The following is a 25,708-nucleotide window of genomic DNA, read 5'->3' as shown; positions in this document are numbered from 1 at the left end:
AGATCAGTCAGGTTTCTGGTTTGTCGCTGAGTAACACAGACTTTCAGCTCCCTCCAAAGATTTTCAATTGGATTTAGGTCTGGAGACTGGCTAGGCCACTCCAGAACCTTGATATGGTTCTTACAAAGCCACTTCTTGGTTTTCCTGGCTGTGTGCTTTGGGTCATTGTCATGTTGGAAGATCCAGCCATGACTCATCTTCAATGATCTGACTGAGGGAAGGAGGTTTTTGGCCAAAATCTCACAATACATGGCTGCAGTCATCCTCTCCTTAATACAGTACAGTCGTCCTGTCCCATGAGCAGAAAAACACCCCCAAAGCATGATGCTACCACCCCCATGCTTCACAGTAGGGATGGTGTTCTTGGGATGCTACGCATCATTCTTCTTCCTCCAAACACGCACAGTGGAATTATGACCAAAAAGGTCAATTTTGGTCTCATCTGTCCACAAAACTTTCTCCCATGACTCCTCTGGATCATCCAAATGGTCATTGGCAAACTTAAGATGGGCCTTAACATGTGCTGGTTTAAGCAGGGGAACCTTCCGTGCTATGCATGATTTCAAACCATGACGTCTTAGTGTATTACCAACAGTGACCATGGTGGTCACTGTTGGTGGTCCCAGCTCTTTTCAGGTCATTGACCAAGTCTTGCCGTGTAGCCCTGGGCTGATTCCTCACCTTTATTAGCATCATTGAGACCCCACGAGGCGATATCTTGCATGGGGCTCCACTCCGATTGAGATTGACCGTCATGTTTAGCTTCTTCCATTTTCTAATGATTGCTCCAACAGTGGACCTTTTTTCACCAAGCTGCTTGGCAATTTCGCCGTAGCCCTTTCCATCCTTGTGGAGTTGTACAATTTTGTCTCTGGTGTCTTTGGACAGCTCTTTGCTCTTAGCCATGCTGAATGTTTGGGTCTTACTGATTGTATGGGGTGGACAGGTGTATTTATGCAGCTAACAGCCTGAGGAATCGAAGGTCACGGGCTTAGCTGCTTACGTGCAGTGATTTCTCCAGATTATCTGAACCCTTTGATGATATTACGGACCGTAGATGGTGAAATCCCTAAATTCCTTGCAATAGCTGGTTGAGAAAGGTTTTTCTTAAACTGTTCAACATTTTGCTCACGCATTTGTTGACAAAGTGGTGACCCTCGCCCCATCCTTGTTTGTGAATGACTGAGCATTTCATGGAATCTACTTTTATACCCAATCATGGCACCCACCTGTTCCCAATTTGCCTGTTCACCTGTGGGATGTTCCAAATAAGTGTTTGATGAGCATTTCTCAACTTTATCAGTATTTATTGCCACCTTTCCCAACTTCTTTGTCACGTGTTGCTGGCATCAAATTCTAAAGTTAATGATTATTTGCAAAAAAAAAAAAAAGTTTATCAGTTTGAACATCAAATATTTTGTCTTTGTAGCATATTCAACTGAATATGGGTTGAAAATGATTTGCAAATCATTGTATTCCGTTTATATTTACATCTAACACAATTTCCCAACTCATATGGAAACGGGGTTTGTACATCTAACACAATTTCCCAACTCATATGGAAACGGGGTTTGTATATTTGCTTCAAGAAAAAGGCTAAATAGTATTTTTTTCAGCAACAGAACTTCAAGGTCAAACAAACAACAACCAATCAAGCAAATCAAACCAATAGAAATAGATTACTAGTTCCAAAACTAATAAAAAACAAAATCAGAGTAAAAGTCTCTGTGTGCAATAACTTGCATGTGTACAGTATATGTGTGTGTTTAGATGCATGTGTGGCAAAAAGTGACACTTTTAGTGTGTTCTTTGCAGAGATATTTCTTGCAGTTGAAACACAGTACGTTTGTCTTTCTGTCCTTACTGCTTGTGCAGACCTGACACCTGTTTCTTTGAGAATCAGGTGGCCTGAGTGGAGTTGTGGCTGTGGCTGTTTTGGTTGGTGTTGAGGCAGAGCTGGCTGAGGAGGATGCTGGCGTGGATGCTCTTTGTGTTGCTGATGAAGTGGACTGAGTGCTAGGCGAGCTCTGCAGCTGTCTGACCAAGGCTGCAGTGTCTGGCCCTCGGGGCACCCGTACCCTTTGCTCATTGTGTGGCTTGACAAGGGAATTTCCCAGCTCCTCAAGAAACATTCTCCGTTTTTTTTTTTTTGTTGAGTTCCAACCTTGGTGGATGTGGGTCCACAACACAAATGCATTACATGCACACACATCGAGGATGTTGTAAAACACAACCATTGGCCATCTCCTGGTCATTCGCTGGCAAGTGTAAGTGGCAGTCAGCTTGTCCAGGTTGTCCACTCCTCCTTTGTTTTTGTAATAGTCAAGGATAATTGTGGGCTGTTTGTCACTTCCTGATGACACAGCTGCATCTTTGTGAAGAATAGACATAAGTATCACATTCCGTTTTGTTTTTGGACAATATGAGACAACAGTGGTGGTGTCTGTAAAAGCAATCTTTGAGGAAAGTGGAGCCCTGCTCAGGTTTATTTTTCTTCACTGTGCCCACCATGGTAAGTTTCCTCCTGAGAAGTTCTTGTCCTTCTTTTCACTACCGGTGGCCTCCTCATCAGACTCATCAGATGTGTTTGTGTCTATCATCCAGAAGACACAGACACATCTGACAATGGGGAGTATCACTCCACATTGTCTTCCTTCTCAGAAACCTGTTCGTCCGTATCACTATGCTGCTCTGTGTCCTCTACCTCATTTTCACCAAAAATATTATCCACAACTTCTCAAACTGTAAATCTTTTTTGTCATTTTTGCATGCTGCAAATTGGAGATGTGCACTCTGCAAGTCACCAACTCTATACTGAATTGACCTCACATGTATGGACATGCCCGGCTTTGTTTGTTTTTGTTCTGGATAACAAGGTAAAATGAAAATCCCCTAAAGCTCACATGATTGGGAGAGGAGCTGGCTGTCAGTGTGTTCAGTTTTGGATGTAATTATTGTTTTATAATCTTATTTTTATAACTGGGTCAAAACCGACCCTAACAACACCAAGGTCATTATTTCAACCAGAGCATTTTATAATTCAGTGAAGAAGAAAACACGTTTTATTTTGTTGAAATAGAGGTTCCTGACAAAGTCAAAAAGCCTTGATGCAAAAAATTTAATGTATGTGGTTCTTTTATGCATTTAAAAACTAAAACGGCAATAACCTCAACCAAATGTTTCCTGTAGTTGCAGATCAGACCTGCACAACGGTCAGGAGGAATTTTAGACCATTCCTCTTCACAAAACCATTTCAGTGCAGCAATATTCTTGGGATGTCTGGTGCAACAGGGCTGAACTTTCTACATTTGTAGAAAGTTCAGTCTGTCTTATCGTGGATACATGGTTATCAAGGCTCTTAGAGATATTTTTGTAACCCTTTCTAGCTTTATTCAAGTTAACAAATCTTGATCGTAGATCTTCTGTGAGCTCTTTTGTGCGATGCATGGTGATGTGAACATCAGGCAATACTTCTTGAGAACAGCACATGTATCACAAGTGTGTGATTTTACAGGGCGTTGCAGCTTTAACCAACAAATGATCATGTTACATTGATTAGACTCCATGTTGTCTGAGTCCTGGCTCCATATCAGCTCTTGGAGAAGGGCTAGGGGTTCACATACTTTTTCCACCCTGCACTGTGAAGGTTTACATGTTGTGTTCAATAAAAACATGAAAACCTATAATTGTTTTTGCGGTATTAGTTTGAACAGACTGTGTCTGTCTATTGTTGTGGCTTTTATGAAGATCAAAACACATTTTATGACCAATTTATGCAGAAATACAAGTAATCCCAAAGGGTTCGCATGGAACTCAGCTAAGATGTGGATATTTTTCTTCAGATAGCTTACATTACTGACTTATATTGGATTGCTTTTAGCATCTTTAAACATACACAACATATCAAAGTGGTCCTTAAGGTTTTCATATGCAAATTTTAACCCAAGCATTTAGTCACCTTTATTCTAAACGCTTGGTTAAAATTTGAATTGTATAAGCTCCAGGTTATTTGACTAAAGAGGTTTCACTGCATGTGTCTATAATCAATCATAATACTGTATTACTTTGTCTCCTTGCAGTCTCAGAAGGCAATCCAAGTGAGCATCAAAACGATGAGAGCCCATTTAAACTTGACACCACAGTGCCGAGCCGATTGGCGCTGGGAGCACGCTGTGGATATAGCCAACGCTGCTGGGGCTCTCCTGTTCGACAGAAGAAGAAACACACTGGTAACACAGTGACAGGCAATGATGTTTACATTTTTATTGATATTTAATGTGACATTTGAGTGTCTTATTAGCACTGTTTGCTATTGTGACAAATATGTCAGGCTTTACATAGCAAATGTAGCGCTCAAAACCAGTTTTTCTCGCTTGTATTATAATAGCTTATTGAAGACATAGTGTAAGAAATGCCAGCACCGAATTAAAGCATTACAATTGTTAATTTTGTTGAAAACAGGCTTTAATGGTACAAATTTAAAAAAGATGCTTTTGAAAATGACCTTGCTGACCTGACACACTGGCGATGGTGATATTTTCGTAGCTTGTTTTATATGAATTAATTGAAGAAATAGAGTAAGAAGAGTAATATTCAACAACTTATTAAAGTATTACAATTTTTTGTAATCATTTTTTGACCTGACACACTGCCATTTTAATGATAGCAATATTTTCGTAGCCTGTTTTTGTATGAATTCATTGACTAAATATTGTAAAAGTGTAATATTGGACACCTTATTAAAGCATTAAAAATGCTAATTTAGTTCAAAATGAGCTTAAATGGCAAAACATAAGCTTTTGGAAATGAGCTGGCTTACCTGACACACTGCCATTTCGGTGGTCCTAACTTGCTTTGTATTAATTCAGTAAAGAAATATAGCAGGAATAATTAAATTATTTGACACATTAATAAATCATTACAATCGTTAAATGGATTTGAAATTAGCTCTGATGGTAAAAAACAAGCTTTTGTAAATGAGCTAGCTTACCTGACACACTGCCATTTTGGTGATGGAGTATTTTTATAGCTTTTTTTTCTATTAATGTATTGAGGAAATATAGTATAGAATTTTTATATTTTACAGCTTATTGAAGCATTACAAATATTACTTAATTCGAAATGAGTATTAATGGTAAAAAAAAATTAAGCAATCTTCCCCAGTCATCGTTACCTGACTGTCGCAAGACAACCATCCTAAATGTTTCTTGTACGTCACTTTGCAACTTCATGAGTTCAAGTCAGGCTCAAAGCTGTAAAAGACACATTTAAACACACTTAAAGCTTCGCCATTTTTTCGTATTACAATTTTATCAAAAAGTAATACAAATGGTCTGTCTGGACAGGCATGGCGAGTATTGACAGCAGTGCTCCAGAGACAACGTCAGACAGTTCTCCTACTCTCAGCCGGCGGCCATTACGAGGTGGCTGGGCAGCAACATCCTGGGGGCGGGGTCAAGATAGTGACAGCATCAGTAGTTCATCGTCTGATTCACTGGGATCCTCCTCTTCCAGTGGATCTCACCGGGTAGGAGGAGGTGCCAGGGCCAAGAGTACGGACACCAGCAGGTGAGAACATGTTCACTTCAGTAGTTAAACATTTAAAAAAGTACAAAAACAGCACAGTCTTAATGTCAATTTGCAGCACGCTGGAAGAGGGGTTAGAGCGTATGCCTCACAATACGAAGGTCCTGGGTTCGATCCTGCGCTCGGGATCTTTCTGTGTTCTCCCCGTGACTGCGTGAGTTCCCTCCGGGTACTCCGGCTTCCTCCCACCTCCAAAGACATGCACCTGGGGATAGATTGATTGGCAACACTAAATTGGCCCTAGTGTGTGAATGTGAGTGTGAATGTTGTCTGTCTATCTGTGTTGGCCCTGTGAACAACGTGGCGACTTGTCCAGGGTGTACCCCGCTTTCGGCCCGATTGTAGCTGAGATAGTCTCCAGCGCCCCCCTCAACCCCGAAGGGAATAAGCGGTAGAAAATGGATGGATGGATGAAGTGATGCACCCTGGCGCTCCCTGGCCTGCGTTTACACTAAGCCCTCATGCTACAACGTGATCACTTGTCCCATCACTTTTAGTTTGCTGTATTTCCCTGACTGTGGATTACTTCCAGTCATGCTGATTATTTCTACTGTGGAAGGTGGCAGCTGTCGCCACTTACAAACCCCGTTTCCATATGAGTTGGGAAATTGTGTTAGATGTAAATATAAACGAAATACAATAATTTGCAAATCCTTTTCAACCCATATTCAATTGAATGCACTACAAAGACAAGATATTTGATGTTCAAACTCATAAACTTTTTTTTTTTTTTGCAAATAATAATTAACTTAGAATTTCATGGCTGCAACACGTGCCAAAGTAGTTGGGAAAGGGCATATTCACCACTGTGTTACATGGCCTTTCCTTTTAACAACACTCAGTAAACGTTTGGGAACTGAGGAGACACATTTTCTAAGCTTCTCAGGTGGAATATTTCCCATTCTTGCTTGATGTACAGCTTAAGTTGTTCAACAGTCCGTGGGTCTCCGTTGTGGTATTTTAGGCTTCATAATGCGCCACACATTTTCAATGGGAGACAGGTCTGGACTACAGGCAGGCCAGTCTAGTACCCGCACTCTTTTACTATGAAGCCACGTTGATGTAACACGTGGCTTGGCATTGTCTTGCTGAAATAAGCAGGGGCGTCCATGGTAACGTTGCTTGGATGGCAACATATGTTGCTCCAAAACCTGTATGTACCTTTCAGCATTAATGGTGCCTTCACAGATGTGTAAGTTACTCATGTCTTGGGCACTAATACACCCCCATACCATCACAGATGCTGGCTTTTCAACTTTGCGCCTATAACAATCTGGATGGTTCTTTTCCTCTTTGGTCCGGAGGACACGACGTGCACAGTTTCCAAAAACAATTTGAAATGTGGACTCGTCAGACCACAGAACACTTTTCCACTTTGTATTAGTCGATCTTAGGTGAGCTCAGGCCCAGCGAAGCTGACGGTGTTTCTCGGTGTTGTTGATAAACGGTTTTCGCCTCGCATAGGAGAGTTTTAACTTGCACTTACAGATGTAGCGACCAACTGTAGTTACTGACAGTGGGTTTCTGAAGTATTCCTGAGCCCATGTGATGATATCTTTTACACACTGATGTCGCTTGTTGATGCATTACAGCCTGAGGGATCGAAGGTCACGGGCTTAGCTGCTTACGTGCAGTGATTTATCCAGATTCTCTGAACCCTTTGATGATATTACGGATCGTAGATGGGGAAATCCCTAAATTCCTTGCAATAGCTGGTTGAGAAAGGTTTTTCTTAAACTGTTCAGCAATTTGCTCACGCATTTGTTGACAAAGTGGTGACCCTCGCCCCATCCTTGTTTGTGAATGACTGAGCATTTCATGGAATCTACTTTTATACCCAATCATGGCACCCACCTGTTCCCAATATGCCTGTTCACCTGTGGGATATTCCAAATAAGTGTTTGATGAGCATTCCTCAACTTTATCAGTATTTATTGCCACCTTTCCCAACTTCTTTGTCACGTGTTGCTGGCATCAAATTCTAAAGTTAATGATTATTTGCAAAAAAAAAAATAAGTTTATCAGTTTGAACGTCAAATATGTTGTCTTTGTAGCGTATTCAACTGAATATGGGTTGAAAATGATTTGCAAATCATTGTATTCCGTTTACATTTACATCTAAAACAATTTCCCAACTCATATGGAAACTTGGGTTTATACTTGCAAGAGAAGCAATCACATTATATTCCTGGCATATTCTACTCTGCTCGTTCACTGCAGTTTTTTTTGACTTAGTGGAATATTTCCAGTCTTCTGTGGAGTCGTTCTGGTAATAATTTATATTTTGGGCAAAGTGTCATAAATTACTTACATGAATTAAATGACATTGTTGCCTGCAGTTGACTCGTGGGTGAACGAGCGCGTTGTCTTGGATTATTTGGAGACTATCTTATTTTCATTATGAATTGTGTTGGTTATTATCAATGTTCGTAATAACGGTGTTTTATAATGACATTGTATAATAACGTTAGTAACGCTGTTACTTTTTTTAGTAACGGCATTACTTTTTTTTTTTAGTAACAAGTAATCTAATTAATTACTTTTAGGTGCGTTACAACGCCGTTAGTGATGGTTTGATGTAGCGTGGCACGCTACTTTTGATGTGTTTTTTTGTCGAAGACAAAACAGAATCATAAGTGCAGCAAGTTCAATGCAGGACATATCTTTTTACTAGTGAAAGCAACAAGCAGCACCACACTAAAATGAACTTGATATTAAGTAGGAAGAGGCACCATCACACTGTGACACAGCAGACAACAACATACGAATATGTACACAATGATTGGAGTGACAAACTTGCCATCCAAACTATACCCCATTTGTTGACTAGAAGATATGACAGCCATCGAAGCACAATCAATCTCTTTATTAAGCATAGGTAACGCAATCCGGTGAAAAGATTCAAAAGAACTGGCATCAAAGCCGACAAGGTGCGCTGCTAACTGCTATAGCTAAAAAGCACAGCTCCGTTGAAACCCTTGATGACGTCACATGTCACTAGGCAATATGCCCCGCCTTTTTAAAGCGCAAACTCCACACACTATGCTCTTATATTAAACATCTTCAAAATGCAAATGCCAGATTTTTTAAGTTTCATTTTAAAGTAATGTATAAATTGCTTTCCCTAGTAATTAATTACATATATTAAAGAGTAATTCTGTTAGTAACTCAATTACTTTTTGGTAAGGTAACGCGTAACTATAATTAATTACTTTTTCAAAGTAAATTTCAGAACACTGGTTATTATATAGAACCTACAGTCGTTCCATGACTTAAGCCACAATACACGTGTGTGAGACACTACACCAGCCCTTCCAGTTGTGCCAAAAAACGGTAAATGTGTAATGTAAATGTGCTTATACAAAAGTGCCATCGAATTGGCCCGGTCTAAGTTCACCCAAAGATGTATTGTAACAATCTGTCTAGAATAACAACATAAAAATAGGACAACCCATTTTTTAAGGAAAAATACTGTTTTTATATTCAGATCAATGCGGTTGATTGTGCCATCCATCCATCCATCTTGTTCTGCTTATCTGAGGTCGGGTCGCAGGGACAGCAGCCTAAGCAGGGAAGCCCAGACTTCCCTCTCCCCAGCTACTTCGCCCAGCTCCTCTGGGGGGATCCCGAGTCTCCCTAACGTGTCCTGGGTCTTCCCTGTGGCCGCCTACCGGTCGGACGTGCCCTAAGCACCTCTCTAGGGAGGCGTCCGGGGGGCATCCTGACCAGATGCCCGAACCACCCTATTTGGCGCCTCTCGATGTGGAGGAGGAGTGGCTTTTACTTTGAGATCTCCCCCCTAACACGGAAATGGCACTCCACCCTTTTTCGGGTGAGAACTATGTACTTGGAGGTGCTGATTCTCTTCCCAGTCGCTTCACACTTGGCTGCAAACCGATCCAGTGAGAGCTGAAGATCCTGGCCAGATAAAGCCGGCATAGCTTCCTCTCCAGTACACCTGAATAGGCCTTACCGGGAAGGCTGAGAAGTGTGATTACACGATAGTTGGAACACACCCTTCGGTTCCTTTTCTTAAAGAGAGGAACCACCTCCCCGGTCTGGCAATCCAGAGGCGGCGCCCCCGATGTCCACGCAATGCTGCAGAGCCTTGTCAACCAAGACAGCCCCACAGCATCCAGAACCTTAGGGAACTTCGGGCGGATCTCATCTACCTCCGGGGCCCTGCCACCAAGGAATATTTTAACAACCTCAGCTCCAGAAATAGTAAAGCTCACCTCACATTCCCCAGGCACTGCTTCCTCATAGAAAAATGCGTATGTGAGATTGGGATTGAGAAGTATTCCCTCCACCGATCCACAACGTCCTGAGTCGAGGTCAGCAGTACACCATTCCCACCATATACGTTGTTGATGGTGCACTGCTTCCCCCTCACGAGGCGGCGGATGGTGGTCCAGAAGCGCTTCAAAGCCGTCCGGAAGTAATTTTGAATGGCTTGGCCGAATTCCTCCCATGTCCGAATTTTTTCCTCTGCAACCACCAAGGCCGCGCGCCGCTTGGCCTGTCGGTGCCTGTCCACTGCCTGTCCACTGCCTCCGGGGTCCCATGAGCCAAAGGGACCCGATAGGACTCCTTCTTCAGCTTTACGCATCTCTAGCCACTGGTGGAATTACCACCACACAGGCACCACCCACCTTGCGGCCACAGCTACGTTCGCAAGGTGCATGCATGCTACTCGCCTACATAATACAATGTTGTATTGTATAGGAAAGTAGCATGTGGACCAACTCATCAAGTGCTGGTCCACCTGTCCTGTTCTTTATACTGCTAAAAGAAACTGTGACGTGTCTAGCGGGTGGCCAGGAGTGACTCGTGCAACCCCACTCAGAGGTGGAACGATTTGAAGCAGTTTTTTTCAAACTGTGGTACGTGTACCACTCGGGCTCCATCTACTGGTACGCCAAAGATATGCTTAATTTGGGGGTCCTCAAAGTAAGTCCAAGGATTTTCCCAAATTTGGGTAATATATGCAAAACACTCTCCACACTTGGATATGTTTGACGCATTTTGGCTGCTTGAGGGACATCGATGGAAAATGGATGGACGGCTAGATTTTTCTGATGGATTAAAAAACCTTTTAGGAGGTCAGGGAAGTAAACAAGGTAGGAATGGTTCGTATACTCTTAATGTTCAATGTTTTATCGATTATACTTCATATTGTAGTGGGCAATCTAAAGCCTGGTGTATACCTTCGTGTCACGTAACTTGCGTAGGCGATGTCGTTCACCCCGTTGCCATATTAAGATTGCCTGGCGGATTCGGCGCGTACATATTCGGGTGGCAGGCAATCTTTTTCGGTGAGCAGGCGCGCACATATTGGTGGGCAATTTTTATCTGCACGCACGTATTCGGGTGGTGGGCATTCTTTTTTGATTGATGATCACCGATTATGAGCAGCCAGGTTCCAGACGTCTGTGCTACTTCACTAAATCTGAGTAATTTTAGTTACAGTATATTTTCTTACACAAGTGTGTTTAAAGTGTTTGCCTGCCAACACAATGGCAGGCAAACACAGGCGAATTCATCTGTTTTGAACGTTATCTCAGTCCCACCATCTTTTGTTATTCCACTGTGATTGTAGATCTTCTTAGTCCAGATAACTTATTTGTTGTGCAAATACTCTTAAAGTATAATATTTTGTGTAATATTTTAAATTATTCTGTTGCCACGACCTAATCTGTTTAAATGTAAATGTTTATTAATGTTACTATTTTAAATTATTAAAGAGTAAATTTGACATACTCTTTATTTGTTTAAAATGGATCCCCATTAGTTGTTTAAAATGGATCCCCATTAGTTGCTACACAGTTGCCACAAATCTTCCTTGGGTCATCAATAACATCTAAATAAAATCTCAACAATACATACATAGACAATCAATAACAAAGGATATGCCTTTACAATGCTATACATAAACACTACTATAATCCATCACATATAAAATAAAAAATATAAGAGAATAAAATGCAGTTTTTTGTGTCGGAGTTTTTCAAGCTTGTTTTTAAAAGCCCTTACATTATTTGACTCCTTTAATACACAAGGCAGCATTTTCCACTGGGAAGCAGCTCTGTACAACGCAGTTTTTGCATAGCACATTTTCTTGCTCCTGGTATTACAATGTTTTCATTAGTCTGTTGTCTCGTGTCTGTGTCTGTTACAATTATATGATATTTTATAGTGTAAGATCTTTGGCCTTGTTGTAGTATGAATAGTAGAAATAAATACCAGCAGGGTTTTTAGTAAGCGCTTATCAACACATAACCATGATAGATGTTGGTGCATACTGTCAATACTAGTCCAAAGTGGGCACTTCAATGCCAATCATGCAGCCTTATTTTGCATAAGTTTGAGTTTTGAATATCTTTCTTTGGAGCGCATGACTAAATCATGTCGGAGCAATAATCGAAATGAGACAAAATGACTGTAAAACTTGTTTGATTGAAAAATCAGTCATAAAATAGGCACATTTTCTAATAACAGAAACAGTCAGGCCAATTTTAGACACAATCTTGTTTATATGACAAGACCAATTCAATGGATAATTTATGGTTACCCTAACAGCTCAGATTCATGCACCTGCTCCAAAGAAATAACTTTAAAGTAAGTGACACAAGTTGTACCTGTTTAATGTATGTTTATGACCCAGAATCTTGTATTTTGTTTAATTTCTAAATAATTAGAACATGCTCATTACTGTCAACAAAACTGAAGACAGAGTCCAGTTCACTTTGCAGTACATTGTGGTAAACTGTATTAGTATTTTGCGCCAACTGTTGCAAATTGTGCGACGTACTGTAATAGGTCAATGTTTTGCAATATTGTTGAATGTCAGCAATTGTCTTACAAGAAGATTCACTTCATACTTGGTGGTGGTAACTGTGGTAAACTACTATAGTAGCTACAGCTCTACTTGGGGTAGACTGACTGTTTTATGGATGTCACCCCTCCAGAACTAGGTGCCACCCCTGATAAAAAAAAAAAGTCTGGACACCACTGCTAAAAAAAAAAGGGGGTTCACTGTCCAACAATTTGACTGCCAGGTTAATAGTAGAATCAGACTATCCAATTGTTTAACAGTTGACTAATTCTAAGATGCCCCTAAACAAGAGTGTAAATATAATTTGAAATAACAAGAGACTAATACAAATATACACAAATGGAAGAGAACAACGTCAACAAACAAAAATCAGTCATTATCATCCAAATATCCTTATGTGTTTGATGCTTAAATGTGCTAACAATGGCTAATTTCAAACACTTAACTTATTTAAATATGTGATCCTGTATATTGATTCAAGTATGTGTTCTTATGAATGCATGTGAGTGATTATTTTTAATCGTGTGTGCAGGTATAAGGGGCGTCGTCCAGAATGCCACGTACCCCATGTGCCCAACCAACCCTCTGAAGCCGCGGCTCACTTTTACTTTGAGTTAGCCAAGACGGTGTTAATCAAAGCTGGAGGAAACTCCTCTACCTCCATTTTCACCCAGCCTTCGGCTAGTGGGGGTCACCAAGGACCCCACAGAAACCTGCATCTATGTGCCTTTGAAATTGGCCTCTATGCCCTTGGACTCCACAACTTTGTCTCTCCCAACTGGCTGTCCAGAACATACTCCTCCCATGTCTCTTGGATTACTGGTGTGTTGTATGTTTGTGTGTCTGTGCATGTTTTGGGTATGAAAATAGAATAATCATTTCATCATACTTTTTTCCCTCACACACCATATGTTTCTAGGTCAAGCTATGGAAATTGGCAGTGCTGCCCTCAACATTTTGGTGGAGTGTTGGGATGGTCACCTCACACCTCCAGAAGTAGCATCGTTGGCCGATCGCGCGTCACGGGCCAGGGATCCCAACATGGTCCGTGCTGCTGCAGAATTGGCTCTGAGCTGCCTGCCTCATGCACATGCTCTCAATCCAAATGAAATCCAGAGAGCCTTGGTGCAGTGTAAAGAACAGGTGCTCTCACTTTTGTTTTAAATCCAACAGCAACCATATAGTTTAAAAACAACAAATAATAATGAGTTTTTCACACAGAACCACAATCTATTTGTAGTGGGGTGTAGATTGGTTTTGTATAATTTGCACAATTGTTAGAGGACAAGGAATGGCTAAGCATGCTAAACACTTGGCTGGACTACACAGGAAGCCATGCGAACCTCTAAAGCTTCTATGTAAAGTAGGGGTGATCAAATATCGATACCTAGTATAGTATCAGTGTATAAGCAATATTAAAGTGATAAGATCAATATTACGGAATCTGTGTATTTTGTCGTTTTTGTCATAGTTTACAAACTCCTATCGATAAAGAGGACTCAGGGTGCAAAACCCAAATGATTTAAATAGGAGCCAATAGTAGTTTTTGCTTTTGTTTAATGGTTGTGCACTATCCACTTTATTTTCCACAAAATATGTGTGTCATCTGATTTACAACAATTCCAGCAAATGATAAATTTCATGACGTGTTACTGTGTTTACATACACAAGTCATTTTCAGTTCCATAATCTATAATAACATTTCTAACGTATCGGATTTGGACTCAGTATTGTATTGGATCTGAAAATTGTATCCATCCCTAGTTAAAATGCAAACAAGAAAAGTATGATTAAAAAAGTCACCAGCAAATGTAAATAATAAGTTAAAGTACCAAAGATTGTCACACACACACTAGGTGTGGTGAAATTTGTCCTCTGCATTTGACCCATCCCCTTGATCACCCCCTGGGAGGTGAGGGGAGCAGTGGGCAGCATTTTTGGTGATTTAATCCCAATTACAACCCTTGATGCTGGGTGCCAAGCAGGGAGGTAATGGGTCCCATTTTTATAGTCTTTGGTATGACTCGGTTTGAACTCACAACCTACCAATCTCAGGGCGGACACTCTAACCACTAGGCCACTGAGTAGGTAATAACAAGTTTTTTTTTTGTTTTTTTTTTACATGTATCAATTATACAAATGTATATATAAAGTTAAATGTAGCAAAACAGTTACTATATTAATAATTTACATTTAAATCCAGACAAAGCTTCCGTTTGTTACAATTTGGTAATCATGTACAGTTGTACACAAACAATGTGTACATTCTAAAAAAAACATATTTTTGTCTACTTCAAGAAAGATTATACACAACTTCTTGGATCATCCTTTAAAGTCTTTCAAAGCCATGGTGTGCGCCTTTGCATCAATTGGCCACTTGATGCCACTGCTACTCACCTTGCCCACTTTCTTCTGCAACCAAAAGTCTGTTCATGCTTTGATGGATTGATGACAAGCTTTTTGTTTTTTTGCACCAATAGGAAAGTAGTGACATGTGGTGAAGATTATTGATTGTAAATCTACTTCTATTTTTACAATTTAAAGAGTGGTAGACAGTTTGAAGTCATGCTACCACACCTATTACGCCACAATTGCTTTTTACGCATCTGTGAGCTCAAAGCGTTAATATGACATTCATACTAGTGATGAGTGTGATGTAATCCCGTAAATAGTGTCAGTATGACAATAAACCCCTTAATTTTAACATGAATAGTCTGAATAAAAGTCGAGTTACGTGAAAATTCTCTCTACTTCAAATCACATCAGTTCAAGATTGTTCATTCTTTTTGTCTCCTCAATATTTTGCATTCAGGACAACACGATGCTGGAAAAGGCGTGTATGGCAGTGGAGGAAGCAGCTAAAGGTGGAGGTGTGTACCCTGAGGTCTTGTTTGAGGTTGCTCATCAGTGGTACTGGTTGTATGAGCAATCCTTCGTGGGAGCCTTGAACCAGCAAAGAGAGACTCCTGAGCGCTGTGGAGCCAATGGAGGTGTTCACAGGAGGCCTGTAGAGTCCAGCTGTGGCGTCTTTGACGGTGTACCTAATGTGGAGTCAACCGGGGTAGCAGTCACAGGCTCCCTCACAGCAGCGGCGGTTGTACCTGTAATCTCTGTGGGCTCCACTTTATACCAGCCCCAGGCTATGGCCCATGCCCATGCCCACAGCCTTCACCCGTATGCAACCATCCAAGCCCATGTACCCACTGTTTGCACCCCGCAATATCTGGGACACCCTCTGCAGCACGCACCCAGACCCACTGTCTTTCCTATAACCGGAGCTGCATACCCACAGGTCATGAGTTTTTTTATGTTAGTTGGTACAAATACCAAGTATACTGTCACCTTAAAGCTGTTTTTTATTTTGGAACAAGAACATGTTTTTTAAAGGTCTTACTCTACTATCTTAGGGCATGCACCCAGCCTTCATTGGTGCACAGTTCCCATTTTCAGTGGCCACGGGTCCCCAGCCTTCCATAGCAGCCACTGCTGTGACCTTCCCTGCCATCCCTGTACCAGCCATGACGCAGATTTCCTATCCCTACCACCCTGAGACCAGTCTACCAATCAGCACCACTGTCGCAGGTCAGAACTGTTTGTCTGCTTTGTTTGATCCAACTCCTGTGTTTAACAACAACTAAATACATCTGTCATAAATTTGTAGTTGGCAGTATCCATGCTGGTTCCACCATCCAGGCCATTCAGGGATCCTCTTTAACCTGCCTTTCCTCCCAGCCCAGTCCACTAATCAGCACTCCTTTCCCAGTAGAGGAGGAGCCACACAGCCAGCCAATCAGTCAACAGGGTCTGCACTATCTCCATTCTGCCTATAGAGTTGGTGAGGACTTTGTTTACCCTCCAGCAGGGGTGTCAAACTCATTGTCTTTCAACAACCCACTTGAAACTGATATATTGAGTTAAGAAGAACTGCAGTTGCATGTGCTACAATTTATTTATATAAAAATAAAACGCATTTAGCAAAAATGCCAAAATGCTTGATTGATTCACATTTCCAGATTTTTGTGGGCCATAAAATGAGTTTGACACTTTTGTTTCACAGAATGTCTCTAAAGTCTGGATATTTAATATGTATATACATTGGTTTTAGGTAATTCACTTGTTAAAAAAACTAAAATAATGAAAATGTCTGTTTTTCAAATGATTGAATATTAATGTGAATATTAAATTACTTGAATATTAAAGTATATATAAAATGTATATATTAAAAAATATTATCTTTTAAATTGTACAATGCATGCATGTCGCGTGTCCGGGCTAAAAGGTACATTTATTTTTTATAGTAGGTTATTTTCTACGAGGGGTCAAATAGGACCAAATTAAATTAATACACCCTCAAATAATTACTTAAATGTGTCATGGATTCATTATAATTCTGTTCACAACTTTTGTTGTACTTCTCTTTTTGAAATGGAGCTGGTCTGGGCTTTTTTAACATTCGGGATGCGGCGCATCTTCTTCATGTTATTACATTCTGTGTATGTGTTTGAGGCTAGCAGTTAGCGCTTGAAATAGCTGTTATGTTGTGAATTAAACAGCTCGTTAAGACGACATGTATAGCAAGACAATCGCTTCATTTCGAGACTATTGAATTTAGTCCCCCTCCACCACCAAAGTAAACTGACATCAAAGCCATGTGCAGTAAAGATAATTCTAACTTGAATTTCGGAAAATGTGTTTTCATGTGCTACAATCCGAAATACTTTCGGTATAAATCACCTGTCTCGATCTGAATTAAATGTTGATGCGAACGTGTGTGATCGGGTCAGAATATTCCGAATGGTGTGTTTACATGAAGCATTTTTATTCCGGTTAGGTTTTTAATCCGATTAAATGTGCACATAGCTACTGACAACAAAATAAAAAACAATAACATCTCTACATCGGTTGCTCTATGCTCTGGGTCAGCAGGTCTTGATCCCACATAATCAGCAGATGTTAAAAATATGTACCATCATCATCATCAGCTTTGATCATCATGGCGCCGATCACGGCTGCCTCGGTGTTATCGTGCGCTCTGTTTTGTTTGTTTGTGTGCGTAAATTGTGTGTCCGCGTGCTCTTACACCCGCGAAGAGCTACTTAACATCAGATCAATCACCCCTACGGACTTATTACCTGTCATTTTAGCGTCAGCTGCGGGTTTGGTCCATTCTTTGACCAAAAGAGGGAAACCGCACCGAAGAGGAAAGAGAGCGGGAGCCCTTGTCCGTCTCCGCAGACGAGGATTACGCACGCCTTACCTGGCATCTTTATCTCCAACGTCCGCTCACTTCCCAACAAGATGGACGAGATAGCGTTGCTGATGAGAAGAAACAAAGACTTTTCCTCATCTTGTGTTTTGTGCTTCACGGAAACGTGGCTGAGCCCGAGTGTCCCGGACAGCGTGGTTCAACTGGAGGGCTTTCATCTTCTCCGCGCGGACGGAGACGCGGGGCTCTCCGGCAAAACAAGAGGCGGTGGAGTCTGCTTCTTCATCAACAACAACTGGTTTCCAGACGTGACGGTGATAACCCAACACTGCTCTCCTGCTCTGGAATACATTTTCATTCACTGTAAGCCCTTTTACTCACCAGGTGAGATCATTTCATTCATACTGGTGGCTGCCTATATACCGCCCAACGCGGACGTGCATGACGCTCAGCGCACGCTTGCAGACCAGATCTGACATGTGGAACGGTCGTTTCCGGGCTCTCTTGTTATCGTGCTTGGTGACTTAAACAAGGGAAATTTGAGCCAGGAATTACCCAAGTATAGGCAGTTTATTAAATGCTCGACCAGAGAGGAGAACACTTTGGATCACTGTTGCACCACAATAAGCAAGGCATACCATGCAGTCCCGCGTGCTGCTATCCGACTATCAGATCACGTGATGGTGCACTTAATCCCTTCATACAGACAGAGACTGAAACTGGCTAAACCTGTTATGAAGACCATTAAGAAGTACACCGCTGAGACTGTGGGGGAGCTGCGCGCATGTTTGGAGACGACAGACTGGGAGGCAATTGGAGCGGCCACGGACAATCTGGACGAGTATACGGACACTGTGACCTCATATATACAGTTCAATGAGGCGCGCATCATTCCAATGCGCACCAGGGCTTGTTATAACAACGACAAGCCCTGGTTCACACCCAAACTCTGACAGCTGCGCAAGAAAAAGGAGACTGCGTGGAGGAGCGTGGACCGGAGTACCTACAGAGAAGCGACGAAAGCTAAATCTGTGTACTCTAAAGACGGTTAGAGTTTGTAGACCAAGTCCTGCCCACCTCAAGAACATCATCGGCCCCCTCCTGGACCTACTGCAGTTCGCCTACAGAGCCAACAGGTCTGTGGATGATGCAGTGAACCTGGCCCTCAACTTCATCCTGGAGCATCTGGACTCCCCAGGAATCTATGTCAGGATCCTATTTGTGAACTTCAGCTCTGCCTTCAGCACCATCCTCCCTGGACTGCTACGAGACGAGCTCTACCAGCGCAGCCTGCCCGACTCCCTCTGCAGTTGGATTGATGACTTCCTGACGGACCGAAGACAGCACGTGCGGCTGGGGAAGATTGTCTCAGACAGTCGAACCACGAACACTGTTACTCCTCAGGGCTGTGTACTTTTCCCCTGGTGTTTCTCCCTATATACAAACTGTTGCACCTCCTGTTACCAGTCCGTAAAGCTGCTCAAGTTTGCGGATGACACTACCCTCATCAAGCTCATCTCGGATGGCGACAAAACCGCCTACAGGAGAGAGGTGGACCGGCTGGCGTCCTGGTGCAACCTCAACAACCTGGAGCTGAACGCCCAGAAAACAGTGGAGATGATCTTGGACTTCAGGAAAGTCAAAGCCCCATCGGCCCCCCTTACCCCGATTTACTCTCCCACCCCCGTCTCCATTGTGGACTCCATCCGTTTTTTGGGCACCACCATCACCCAGGACCTCAAGTGGGAGCCGACCATCAGCTCCCTCATCAAGAAGGCCCAGCAGAGGATGTACTTCCTGCAGCAGCTGAAGAAACTCTAGGTGCTGACCGAAATGCTGGTGCAGTTCTACTCCGCCATCATCGAGGCCATCCTCACCTCCTCCATCACCGTGTGGTTCCCCGACGCCACAGTCCGGGACAAGCATCCACTGGAGCGCATCGTACGTGCTGCTGAGAAGGTTATTGGCTGCAAACTCCCATCCCTCCAGGACCTGTTCTCCTTCTGGACCAGGAGGCGTGTGGGTCGGATCACAGCTGACTCTTCTCACCCTGGACACAAACTATTCTCCCCTTACCCCTCATGGACTACGGTCCATCCAGACCCACACATCCCGCCACCCGAACAGTTTTTTTCCCCTCAGCCATCAGGCACATGAACAATACACAAGATATGATAGCTCAGTTACAGCTCATGTTATTCTATTCTGTGTTATATGTGTTTGATGTTGCACAATTGCATCAGGTAAAATTCCTAGTTTGTGAACTCGTTCTCAAACAATCGTAATAAAAACTCTTCTGATTCAGATTCTGATCAACTATCCAAAAAGTACAAGTATATCCTCCTCTGCCGCCATGTTTTGAAAGGCTCCTGTTAGCTCCACCCACTAACTTTGATGACTGAGTTTGATAAATAAATACATTCATTAAGTGCTACCACACAGGTTAATGAAATAATTAAATAAATAATTAAATAATTAATTTAATTGTGAAATAATCAATTAAATCATTAAACAATGAAATCAATATTTATTTAAATGATCAAATAGTCAATCAAATACTCAAGTAATTAAATTAATTAATTACAGTTATGTCTGTAATTCCAATACAAACATAATTAATAATACATTTAAAGGGGAACTGCACTTTTTAAAAATGGTGCCTGTCGTTCACAATCATGAGAGACAAGAAGACAAAAGTTTAGTTTTTTTTTGCTTTCTAACATATGGAAATCGGCTCGTTCTAGGTGGCTAGCAATGCAGCTAATGGGGGCAGTCAATTCTACCTTTAAGTCACTATAAAAATGCACTCAAAAACCATTAACAATATTTCATTTACGTTCTATAAACCTTATAATAAACAAGCTGCAGCGACATTGTTATTGTAAGAACGAACACTGAGGTACTCTTTTTCTATCGTAGTAAAAGTTAACTATGGAAAGAGATAAGATTCCACAACAACATGAAACATGTTTGGCTTTGTAATGCACAACACTGCGATACGACACCAATTTGTACTGACTGAAAAACATGAACAATCATATTACAGTATCTGTAAAATATTAGCCCACATTTCATGTTTCATTTGTACACAGCTGAGCTAGCCAGACAGCATATGTACTGTAATTGTACTAACACGCATGGCGTGCTCTGTGTATCATGATCGATATTAAAGTGACTCACTCGATGGACAATTGTTCATCTGGTCCAGCTGACCGGGGATGTTTGGTTAAGCAATCTATTCATGTCGAAATAACTTGGCTCCAAGTTGCATATTTATAGTGTCAAAATTGGTTTATCTCCCTCTCCCGGCTCGCTTCTATAAGCAGCAGTATATTTAGCTTCAAAAGCATATGGTTGTAAATCCTCATTTGTCCAAAAATAATCGTCTTTGTTGTCTGTTACCAAGTCTGTCATGATTGGAAAACACTTGTGTTTGATTCCGGAAGTAGGAACACTATTTTGCCAGATGTCAGACAAGCGCAAAATGAAAACAGAAATCAATGCGCGGAATAAATCCGTGCCGGAAAGGATTAAAATGATCAAAATATGATAAATTCTGAACATATTACATAGTGTTATGAACGTGTCTGTTACTACATTATATATAGAAGTGTACTGTGTATCTAAAACATTGCTGGAGGGTTTTGGAGTTGTTTTAGAGGGCCTTGAAGGCTACAACGGTGACTCCCATCAGCCGCAACTTACAAGCGTATTATTATCATCTTCAAAATCGTAAAAAAAAAAAATACGCGCGTAATGATTGTGAACGATAGGCAAAATTCCGGGAAAAAAAGTGCAGTTCCCCTTTATGTAATTATTCGAAGATTCATTTATTTAATTTGGCCCCATTTGACCCATTTATAAATTATTCCAATGATTATCATAAAATCCACTCTTTTCTCAGGTATGCTAGCGTTGGAGATGCTGGGAAGGAGAGCTCACAATGATCACCCTAACAACTTTTCCCGAAGCCCACCCTACACAGAAGACGTGAAATGGTTACTGGGGCTCGCTGCGAGGCTTGGTGAGCTCATTGTGTGGATGAATTGTATAGCCACACTTCATCTCACACATGTTTTGTCTGCATCTCACCAGAATTCACTCTCGGAAAAATCGTTCAAAATTGCTTTTTTCTTTGATGAATGTATTTAAACTTCTGAGTCTTCTCTTGTTAAGGAGTCAACTACGTGTACCAATTCTGCGTGGGAGCAGCTAAAGGTGTCCTGAGCCCATTTGTCCTACAGGAGATCATCGTGGAGGCTCTTCAGAGGCTCAATCCTGCTAACTTCCACGCCCACCTCAGAACACCTGCCTTCCACCAGCTGGTTCAGCGCTGTCAACAGTCCTACCTACAGGTCTGATATCCACAAATATATTCTGAATATGTCCAAAACAACACATTCATTAAATAAAAATAGCATTAAGTCATTTTTAAGCATACTAGCCTTATTCACAGGACTTAGATGTTTTAAGTTTAAGATACATTTTGTAGGCCAACCTTAAACGTTCAATGAGATCAAAGAATGGAACATAATCAGTCCCACGGCAATTCACACAAATCCATGCAAATTATGCAAGGCCTCGCAACTTTGTCCAATGCCCGAAACTTTCCCACACATTTTGACCAATCAGCAATTGAATTAAACGCGCACATCAGTTGTTCAATCAGAACATGTTTGTGTATCGTGTTAGACGAAGCAGGAACAACAATGAGTAATAATGCAGGTGAAACTAAAAACAAATGGATATCAAAAGGACAAGGGTCTGTTTATTCCAGAAATTAGATGTACAAGGTGAAACTAATATATGACATAGGCTAATAACATGCCACTCAATATATTTCAAGCCTTATTTTGGTATAATATTAATGATTATGGTTTAGAGCTAATGACAACCTTGAATAAAAATGTTGGGTTTTCAAAGAACAGTAAGCCATGATCATCAAAATGATGACAAAAAAAAAAGGCTTGACATATCTCACTTTGTTTGTAAGGAGTGTCTCTCTCATATTGGTTTCATAATTGAAGATGAATTGCAGGCATGAACGAACTTTTGCAAGAGTTTCACCTGTACTGTATATTACATCTTCACTGATCAAATGGGGTCTTTCTTTGTGCAGTTTGCATGTTCTCCCCGTGACGCGTGCGTTCCCTCCGGGTACTTCGGCTTCCTCCCACCTCCAAAGACATGCACTGGGGATAGGTTGATAGGCAACACAAAATTGGCCCTCGTGTGTGAATGTGAGTGTGAATGTTGTCTGTTTATCTGTGTTGGCCCAGTGATGAAGTGGCGACTTGTCCAGGGTGTACCCCGCTTTCCGCCCGAATGCAGTTGGGATAGGCTCCAGCCACCCCCGCGACCCCAAGAGGGACAAGCAGTAGAAAATGGATGGATGTATGATCAAATGACACACTTGTCGTCCTACCGCATAGCTCAGTCGTCCTACCGCATAGCTCAGACTTACTTCCTGTTCCTGTCTACAGCGCTAAGCCTTCTGGGTAATGTATTATATATATATTTACTTCCTAGTATATATTTGTTTACCATTGATTTATCCAGGGTAAGACGATTAAGAACAGAATTGAATTTGCAATGCTGACCTAACAAAGAATCCGCATTTACATGTTAGAGATGTTGAAGTGTGATGATAAACCACTCTCATTTATGAAGCAAAATCGCTCTCAACAGTTCACACGTTTTTAATGTGTGGGTGTAAATGTATTGTAACATAAATGAATGTTTAAGATGGACATAATGAATGTTAAAGATTAACAAACACTTACACCAAGTGTAAAACATACACGGATAACTGCAACTTGGAACAGTGTTTATTTCTGTAATTATAAATCATTCATTATTAAAGTACGTAATTTGACAATGAGTATGTGCTTTTCCTGCCATCTAGTGTCTACTTTTATGTCTGTGTTGTATCCATCCATCCATTTTCTACCGCTTGTCCCTTATGGGGTCGCTGGAGCCTATCTCAGCTGCATTCGGGCGGAAGGTGGCGTACACCTTGGACAAGTCGCCACCTCATCGCAGGGCCAACACTGATAGACAGACAACATTCACACTCACATTCACACACTAGGGCCAATTTAGTGTTGCCAATCAACCTATCCCCAGGTGCATGTCTGTTGTATAAAGGAGTAAAAAAATCAATACAGTATTTCATCCATCCATCCAATACCTACCGCTTGTATTTGTTTTCCAATTTATGTTGAAATTCTGTGCTTTTTGAGGTTCAGGCTACAAGGAACACATAACACATAACAAGTTCATAAAATCACAAGTTGATTCAATATTTTTGAAAAAATAAGCCTCAAACATCACAATTTTAAATAGATTTTTTTTAATACGGTGCCGCAATGTCAGACATTTTGGACTGCAACAATCACAAAGAAGCTCACGAAATCCTGGCGGCCCTGATTATTGTTTTTAAACACATCCAGTATTCCCTAAACGCTCCGTAGACTAAATGTCTCACGTCTTCATAAGCGGTTGTCGACCGTAAAACCATTATTTGCACATTTATATGTGACTTTCGGCTGGAACATACAGTAAAGAGAATAGGCGATGATAATAAATTTTTACTCTTCCTTTCTGTCCAATCGCTTGCACTGCTTTGCAGACTATTGGAAATAATAGAACCCTCCTCTGAAGGAAGCTAGGACAAGGAGGATGAAGAGACGCTTACAGGTTGCCAACACCTGACATCGACAGGTTGTCGACATGAACCCCGCCTTTAGTTATACCGACAACCGCTTATCTGCACGTTTTTCACCCAGTCCGAAATTAACGACTGCCACTGTAAACAGTGTCTTATCTACACTATTTAACTCAACCTCCTCCTCTTTGTCTGCAGTACATCCATCACAGGCTCATCCACTTAACACCTGCGGACTATGATGACTTTGTCAACATCATCCGCAGCGCCAGAGGTGCTTTCTGCCTCACGCCGGTGGGCGTTATGCAGTTTAACGATGTGCTTCAGAACCTGAAGAGAGGCAAACAGACTAAGGAGCTATGGCAGCGTATTTCTCTGGAGATGGCCACCTTCTCTCCTTGAACATTTGGAGCTCAGAGGAATCCATCCAAACACTTTCCCACACATCTGTCTCTCCCACCCGGCGATGTGAACTCTGCAAACACAGCACGCATGTGCATCAGTTCCAGCAAGAATTTTTCTTGTCCTAGTCCTCCGGGCCCTCATCTCACATGGCCGTCATTGTCGTCAGTCTTTAACTGTAATTTTGTGTAATTATGACTTTTTTTTTTTCTTCTTTCTGTTCCTGATAAAGAGAGGACATTGAATTTGGGGACTCTTGCTGTAATTCCAATGTATTTTGTTTGGAAGAAAACCACTTTATCTGTCACGTTTTGCAATTGTGTGACGATATCTTTCGGCAAGTTCTTAAGAAAAGATGTAAAGAGAAAACAGAAGGTCGGTGAGTACATGACATATTATTGTTGTCAGCATAGGTGAGGATGTAGGACAGTAGAACGTGTGTAGAATGCAAAAAGAATGTTATTATCATGGCGGTCTTGTTATATGGATAAATATTTACATTGAACCCAGCTTTGCATTACCGTAAAGAGAGCCAGTTACCAACCACTATAAGCAAAATTACTTGTTTTCAGTAGGTTGTTGGCATATCCGTAGGTGTATCTGTGAGGATTATGATTATTTCCTTGACACAAATAAATATATTATGGTTTAGGATATTTTGTCCAAAAATGTTGAATAAAAAAAAACAGCAGACAATAATTGTTTTACTTTGTTAAGCCCAACTGTTTGCTTTTCGAAAAGGGTTTTCAATATGACTTTTTTTTTAAATCACATAATTCATTAACTCTTAGGTGTCCAGGGTAAGAGTTCCACTATTGTGTACTGTTATTCACTTCACTTTTATATTTCACCTTAAAAATATTTTAGTTGGTTACTTTTTTCTAGTACTACCTTACACTTACTTTTTTTTTTGGACATAGTTTATTAACAAATTAGGCCTAAAAATCATCAAAGGGTGATTTTTATTTTTATTTACAGTTAAGTACATTTATCTTAAGTATATTTAACTGTA

At 41.2% G+C, this 25,708-nt stretch overlaps 1 protein-coding gene across 2 annotated transcripts in view; it reads left to right on the top strand.

Annotated features, from left to right (window-relative positions):
• The window catches only part of zswim8 (zinc finger, SWIM-type containing 8), a 185,998-nt gene extending 160,603 nt beyond the window's left edge, over window positions 1-25,395 (top strand). The window contains exons 18-27 of one of the 2 annotated variants that reach the window (XM_061964129.2): window positions 4,080-4,244; window positions 5,346-5,568; window positions 12,954-13,243; window positions 13,341-13,564; window positions 15,234-15,713; window positions 15,829-16,003; window positions 16,083-16,256; window positions 21,532-21,651; window positions 21,804-21,982; window positions 24,493-25,395. In XM_061964129.2, the coding sequence (XP_061820113.1) occupies window positions 4,080-4,244; window positions 5,346-5,568; window positions 12,954-13,243; window positions 13,341-13,564; window positions 15,234-15,713; window positions 15,829-16,003; window positions 16,083-16,256; window positions 21,532-21,651; window positions 21,804-21,982; window positions 24,493-24,696 (2,234 nt within the window). In that variant the 3' untranslated portion in view covers window positions 24,697-25,395. The remainder of the gene's footprint in view (window positions 1-4,079; window positions 4,245-5,345; window positions 5,569-12,953; window positions 13,244-13,340; window positions 13,565-15,233; window positions 15,714-15,828; window positions 16,004-16,082; window positions 16,257-21,531; window positions 21,652-21,803; window positions 21,983-24,492) is intronic. The other variant, XM_061964138.2, reaches the window with a different exon arrangement.
• The last annotated feature ends 313 nt before the right edge of the window (window positions 25,396-25,708 follow it).

The sequence above is a fragment of the Nerophis lumbriciformis genome, linkage group LG02, assembly GCF_033978685.3.
Source record: "Nerophis lumbriciformis linkage group LG02, RoL_Nlum_v2.1, whole genome shotgun sequence".
Lineage (NCBI taxonomy): Eukaryota > Metazoa > Chordata > Actinopteri > Syngnathiformes > Syngnathidae > Nerophis > Nerophis lumbriciformis.
This window is presented reverse-complemented; position numbering and strand designations above follow the sequence as displayed.